The 7504-nt window shown below is 37.7% G+C and overlaps 1 protein-coding gene across 1 annotated transcript; it reads right to left on the reverse strand.

Annotated features, from left to right (window-relative positions):
* Positions 1 to 3047: 3047 nt before the first annotated feature.
* LOC131314292 (probable N-acetyltransferase HLS1-like) lies at positions 3048 to 4755 on the reverse strand. Its single transcript, XM_058342832.1, has 2 exons — positions 4475 to 4755; positions 3048 to 4346 (listed from the first exon to the last, which is right to left on the reverse strand). The coding sequence occupies exons 1-2, from the start codon at positions 4643 to 4645 to the stop codon at positions 3342 to 3344; spliced, it is 1176 nt and encodes a 391-aa protein (XP_058198815.1). The 5' UTR covers positions 4646 to 4755; the 3' UTR covers positions 3048 to 3341.
* Positions 4756 to 7504: the final 2749 nt, after the last annotated feature.

A 7504-nucleotide genomic window follows, 5' to 3' on the forward strand; every position in this document is an offset into this window, starting at 1 on the left:
ATTCAATTAGGTGTTATCTTTTGTTTATTTTTCATCTCTTATAATAGAAATATGTTTCAATTTAGGGTTTCTTGTGATTCTTGTTCAATGCATAGTTAATAGTCGTTTAGGTAAGGTCGCGGGGTGATTAGTACACCATAGCCAGGTCGGATATGTCTTGCTCCTATTTTGAAATAAAAATGAAAAGGCAATTTTAGGTTATTAAAGAACATTCGTTAGACGAATCCGGGCATCTTCGGAGCCTATGTGAACGGGATAACGGGGGTCCAAAACTCATTCTTCGCTGCGTATAGATGAACGGCGACCACAAAGATTCGCATCTTTCGGGGTATCTTTTTCTCTCTAAAGTCAAATGTTTTCAAGAATACCGAATGGAGTAAATTAGTCTAGCTTGGTTGCGAGTGCTATGAACCCCACGATTGTGCCTTTTATTTATTTGAAAGAATACAATCAATTTGTTAGTTTTTATTAATCTCAACCAAATCGACAAGGGGTGGCTACCTAAGAGCCCATTTAAATTATAACAACCCGAATTTTTAGTCAGCACACATCACCGTCTCTGTGGATTCGACTCCGGACTTACCGGATATTGTGCTACGTCGGTCTCCGCCCTACGCTTGGGGCAACCCATTAATTTGGGACTCGGAATCGGTCAAGCAATTGTCTACCTGTTCAACTTATGAACAAATATTGAAATGCCTTATTTTTCTGCATAGTACTGAAAATGCATATAAACCATGTTCAAAAGTCACAACATGATATAGATCTAAAAGTCACAACATGATAAAAAACTATATCCAAAAGTCAGAATATTACGTAAACTCAGTTTTTTGTCAATTTTGTCCTTATTTAATTTTTTTCGCATTTGTTAGTTTTTTGTCAATTTTTTCAGAATTATTACTTTGTCATGACGAGAAGAATCTAAAAAGTAAAAAATTACCATCGAAATCCATTTTTTTTAATAAAGACGAAAAAATTAGCTTATTGGTTTAGTTTTGTTTTTAATGACTTATTTTTGTCTTTATTTAAAAGGACTAACGGCAGTTAGCAATTGGACCAAATTGAAACAAAATGGAAAGTACAGAATATAAATCGAGCAAATTACAACTACATGGACTAAGTTGACACAAACATTTAACTACAGGGACCATTTCGATTTTTTTCCCTCTCCTTATTTTTCTTTGTTTTTCCCTTGCATGTTGGTTAAGGTACATTTTTCCACGGACGTTGTGTTCTTTCGTGTACATACAAGAAACCGGCCTACACTAATTAACCTAGCTAGTATAAGGGATAGGAAATGAGACCCTACGGTAAGAATCGAAACCAAGATTACATCCCAACAAAAAGAGTGACTTACTATTTGGGTCATTATTCTCGTTTTCCATGGACGTTGTTGTTTTAGTGAAAGGGGTGACACTAAAGAAGTGCCATATGCCATCCTTAACGTGTTGAACATACACATTTATAAATACTGTAAAATATTTGTATATGTACACATACACACCAAAATTCATCTAATTACCATCTATTGAATTTTTATCACCATTGAAGTTGCCATCATAATCATTATGATCATCATCATCATTACCATCACTGATTAATTTTTTTTAATCACTATCATCATGCTAATCAATGTTAGTAGCACAGTATAAAGTCGATAACTAACTGAGTTGAAAAAAATAATTAACTTTTATTATCGGAAAAAATAATAACAATAATTATTAACTGAGTTAGCTCAGTTGACCACTCTTGCTCATTTTTTTCGTTAAAAAGTTAATTAGGGATCAAGTATCAACAAAGACGAATGTCGGTTGTCATTATTTCTCCTTTACTGTGAGAGTACTTTCTCAAGTTTGTCGTTATGGATCATGAAGTTGTTGACTTATTATTTATATGCACTACTGGATTTGTTTTCAGACTTCCTCATATATATATTCCTACTCATCATGACATTATATACAAAATTCACCTACTACGTACATGCCAATTGAACGGCAAAAATTGATAATTAACAAGGTCGGTCAATTATTAGAGCAAAATCTGCTTCTCGTAATTAATTAAGGTGTTAATGAAATTATAAATAGAGGCTAATGAGGTTTTCCTTCTTTAGTAGAAGAGATTAATCCACCCCTAGCTCATGCTGCTTTGTCCAAAACCTAACCTAGCTAGCTAGCTCGAGCTATCATTAGTCACTTAAGTCTAAACCCTAATCAAACTTGAATGGGACGTTCTTTTCAACATTAACTACGGCCATTGAAAGTGAATCAAAAGGCACCAAAATATGCACAAGCACTGCAAATTGCTTTCGCAAAAATCAGCTGCCCTAATTAGTAGTAAGGATTTTTGCCCTTCGTCACACGGTAGGGAGGCGGTTAGATAGATAATATCCTTTAATTTGGACCAATTTTGTTCGTCACATTTGAACATCGGATTGAACTATATATTTAAGGTGATCGCATAGTCAATATTTGGTTAAGATATTTACGACTCATATTAAATATGCCTCGGTTGTGAAGATATTCATGCTCAAAGTGTGGGATATGCAATATGATGAAGCTAGCGTGCTAGTTTTTATCCAATGATCGCTATTAATCTAGTGGGATTATATTTTTCTTGATCACTAGTTCAGTCGACGAACAAACAGGTCCTCAAAGTACATGGAGACAAAACTAAGATGGACCAATGCTTAGAAGTAGCCAGCTGGGGTGATTAATTAGTATCCCGGCCTGTCACAACTCACAAGCTAGGCAAAAAGATAGAAATTTTCCAACAAATACAATCAGAAAGATGGGCACCAAAATAAAGGAAATCTATTTGATAGATTTTGTGCCACAGGGTCTGAAAGGAACAAGAGATCGAATTAAACGCTCCCCGGCCGGCCACCACAACAGATGGAAATGGACTTATCAAACAATATACATAATACACCCTCCTTGTGGGTTACTATCAATAAGGTTGGTGGTATTGCCTATTCAATCATATGACTAAAGGGTGAGGTCTGTTTTATTACGAATTGACTTGTTGCATGTAAACAAAATTTTCATATCTAATGTTGGGAATCTTTTGTGATCATTTCATTTCCAACTATATTTACCCACATTGAGGGTTGTAAATTTGAAAATATCACTGTCATGTCGTTCTGAACCAAGTACACATATAAAGTCTTGGCTTATTTGGAAATTATTTTCGGTTATTTTCTCCGGTGATCCCCTCTTTTTTTGAAACAACTAAAATTAATATCACGCATTGAGTTGGGGAAGAAAACCCAACCGCGAGTCTAATTCTTGACGCGACGAGCCACCACGCTTGCCCTTAACCACACATACGGACCGCAGGTTTGCTCATACCTCTCTTGGGTCTACAAAAAGAGCTCCGGCCGGGGGTGTCTTCGTCATTTCACGCAGCCGGGCCGTTTCCATCTCTTCGTTTCTCAAGGGCTTCATGCACCACAAGTCTTCCGGGCACGAGAGCAACTTCCAATGCGGAATATGATGTCTCAACTCGTCTCCAGTACCCCCAACTTCTGTGACTATCACTTTACAGCCCCCGCCGGACTTACTAGCCATGTTGTGCACAAATTTGCACAGGGCCCGAACCATGTTCCCCGACCGCGGACCCTCCTGGTGCACCCCGTACATGAAATAGAACCCGAAAGGGTCCGACAAATCGGGGAACACCTCGCCGGATTTAAACCACGGGAATAACCTGTCCACCAATCTGGAGTACATTTCGTATAAGAAGCAAGACGCTGTTTGTTTCCCTATCCGCAGTTTGAACACCTCTCCGCTGTTCCAAACACTCAGCATCGCCCAACTATCCGGGATAACAGCCTGCACTCCTTCCCGGTATTCGCCCCACGTCTCGCCTTTGGGATAAGCCACCCACGTCCCCAAGCTCAACTTGCTTCCGAGCACTTTGTCGATGTCAAGCGGGAAAAAGTCGGCCGAGCCCATGAATTTCCTGTAGAGGAACTCCGCCTGTTCTATCCTGAGCTTGGATATCTCGATCCTGGACGGCAATTGGAATGGGATTTGGTGGATGGGGTGGACTAGGATTGTTGGGCTCGCGAACTTGATGAACCCGAGTTTTTCGGTAAAGAGATTGACGGACGGCAGGTTGTCTTTCTCGGTGGCCATGTAAGCAAAATCGACCCCGTTGGCTACGAACCATTGCTCCAAATGGTGAACCAAGGTCGAACCGATGCCGTTGTGCCGGTGCCGTGGGGAGACCCTTAGGCCTAGAATGTAGCCAACCTTGGCCATATTCTTTGCGGGATTGATATGAATAGTAACCACCTTTATTGAGCCTTGAATCACACCCACAATCTCGCTGCCAAATTCAGCTACCTGTTTTTTTTTTTTTGACAAGACATCATTGTAAGCAAGGTGAGAATTTAACGTAGGAGAAATACATAAAAGTTGGAAATTAGGGAAAAAAAAGAAAAAAGAAAGTGAAATGGTGGGGTGGTACGTACCAGCATGTTGTACATAGGACTGTTTCGGATTCTACAAATGGGGTCACCCATCGTATCCGTGAAGAAGGCGTGATCCTCCGGCCCTACCCCGCACCGCCTTTCTAAATCTTCCACTCTGGCTTTATCGACTTCCTCGATGTAGTTCCGTACCGTTAAATTTTTAAGTTTCATTCTAATCGTGATTTGAAAACCCGAAAGGGCGGTTGTTTCGGTAGAGAAACTCTGGCTCAAGAGGCCGGGACAAGTGAAAGAAAGAAACCTAGATACTTACTGAGTTTTTTTAAGGGTGCTTATGAGCATTGCTTTATTTATGAGGTTTATGTGAGGTGGATGGTTAATGTTTGATCAACATCAACCTAAGGCTTAAAAACAATGATGGTAGACAAAAGGTTATGCAATAATAGACCGTGTTTTTGTTTTTGTCTTTAACCTTAATCCATTGTTTAACTTAATAATCTTAATTATTAGTATTCTGTAAATCTTAATTATAAGCACGTTAGGATAACCTCAGCCTCACGCCATGTTGTGCACGCCTAAGCAGCCAAAAAAGAAGAAGAGGGATTTAAGTATCATTTTTTGAAAAAAGAAAGAAAGAAAAAGGCTTAAGCATATAGTTGTGTTGTTGGCCAAATTCAATTCAATGAATAATAAACCATGTAACCAACACATTATTAGTGTGAAAACTTTATGTCCGTCTTAAAATTAATTGACAAAAGTGGAGAGGTCTCTCATGTTATTAAGTGATCACTCATTCTACTCCTAAGTAATATGGAACTATATTTCCTTAATATCCCTCTGGCCCTCACTTGCAGTCGCGTTTGAGGTCTGTCACGTGTAGTTTCTCTTTGGGTCTATCATAGTGCAGTCTTTTTACCGATCTGTTATCGCAGGGTGTGAATTGTAATTTTTTTGAAATGTGGGGTGGAATAGGCTCCGTTTTGATTCCATATGAAAAATTTATATCTATTAGGATCGTCACACACACGCACACGATTTACGAGTACAAAACAGTAAAGAATCAATACAGAAATATACGTGGTTCCCCAAAATCGGGTATGTCCACGGGAGTGAGAGCTGCTACTATTCGTTATTATCACAGTATGAAATGGGGTTTACAACATAGAGTATTTATACCGACTCTATTCTAACCCTAATATGATATTTGGTCTGTATCCCAAAAATACCCCTGTACGAACCGTACCGTACCACTGGGGCATCTAGCCTTTTTTCTAGAACTTCTTAGTATTTCTCCATATTTAACATATGAGCCACAGTTCTAATAATATCCATCTCAAAATCAATCGAGAATGAATGGAAATGTTCCTCTCGTTATTAAGTGATCACTGATTTCACTTACTAGTAACGTGGGATTATATTCCCTTAATAATTAGAAAAAGAATCAAGACAAAATTGCACTTGATCCACTTGTACGTATGATGTTGTACTGGTACATGTAGGGCACCAAATAGTCGGTCCTACAGTAGGCGAAGCCTTAAATATCTTACTAGGAGTTGAATGGATCTAATCATATGACCATGTTGGTTTTGGTATTTAAATTTTGTATAATGATTGGATAGAGATAAAGAAAAAAAATAAAAAAAAATAATTGAGAAAAAATTTATTGAAAATCGTGCGCAGAAAAATAATAAAAAATCTTACATCCCCAAACGAACATGGTCGCTTTTTTTAAGAATCCCTTATAAACCAAGAACCATGTTAAGTTAGCATATACTCCACTAATCAATTACTCCAACAAACGGTGATATGGGATTATGCAGTCCACCTAAATGAAGAATCTCAGTGGCGGAGTTAGGATCAAAATATGGGAGTGGCGCTGTTTAATAAGAGATCATGACTTTTGTTATTGCATGTTGTCTGCAAAATTTGAAGAGAATTGTTGCGTGTATATATTGATATTATAAAATGTTGTCATGGAATTTTTTTTTGATAAAAGAGTAAATGTTGGAACAACTCTTTAATTTGTAGTCTTCAAATGAAAACCACCGAGATATTATTATTATGATTCAAACCAGTCATTGTTTAAATAGAGATGTTTACATTATCTGTATAAAATATGAAATCGTTCACATACTAATATAGGTGTTTAACCGAATTACCTTAGTGTAAAAAAAATTGGGCATGAAATTGGGGGAGGGGGGTGGCACCTACATGTTTGGGCATAAAATTAGGGCTAAAAAATTAAGTCTGGAGTATTGCTTATTGAAAAGCAATAACCCTACAAGTTTGGAATTATTAGCTGAAATGACTAGAAATTATGCTTGCTAGTCATGAAAAAAATGACCTATAACCCTACAACTTTGGACTTATTAGCTGAAAATGACTAGAAATAATGCTTTGCACTTGATCTAGTGCACCATTTTTGTTTGATAATGGATGTACGAGCCAGCGTGCGAGTCATGAAAAAATAACTTAGATAACCATCACACATTGACTAATTCTGGGTCAGTTAATCCTGAAGAATTTTGCTCGCATCTGTCGTCGGTCTCGACCTGTTTGTTGATCTTTTTTTTTTGGTACGTAACTGTTGATCATCTTCTTCAGTTGAGGTAGGCATTAATTTAAACCAAATCAAGTAAAATGCTACCTCTGTGCTTATTGTGATTGTTGTCTTATGCGTTGTTAATCATGCATCATCACCATAATTAATTAAAAACTCATACTTGCTGATTTTAGGGTTTGTTAATAATTAGTTTAACTAATGTACTACTAGTATTCTTCTTTCTTAATTTCTTTAAAGATAAAAAGGGATCTAGCTGGGTTTTCTGAGAGAGCTGGAGATCGAGCGAGCCTGGGACTGGGAGCTGGGTCGCTTTCTATTTGCACTGATCATTTTTGTTTTTTTCCTTTCGGTTCGTTTGATTTGTGCTTAATCATTTGTTATTAAGTGATTGCAATTAGTGTGTAGAAATAGGTGGGGGGGTCCTCCTCCTCCTCCTTAATTAAGACACTTGCTACTAGATTCGAAAGTGAAAAAGTGAAACCCCCACTAATAATGAGAACATGGCAGTG

This window comes from Rhododendron vialii, chromosome 13a (assembly GCF_030253575.1).
Source record: "Rhododendron vialii isolate Sample 1 chromosome 13a, ASM3025357v1".
NCBI lineage: Eukaryota > Viridiplantae > Streptophyta > Magnoliopsida > Ericales > Ericaceae > Rhododendron > Rhododendron vialii.

Excerpts from the sequence above, each read along its gene's own strand:
- LOC131314292 (XM_058342832.1), bottom strand. The coding sequence starts at position 4,645 with ATGAAACTTAAAAATTTAACGGTACGGAACTACATCGAGGAAGTCGAT. Across the intron at positions 4,347-4,474 it reads GTCCTATGTACAACATGCTG|GTAGCTGAATTTGGCAGCGA; the intron begins GTACGTACCACC and ends AAAAAAAAACAG.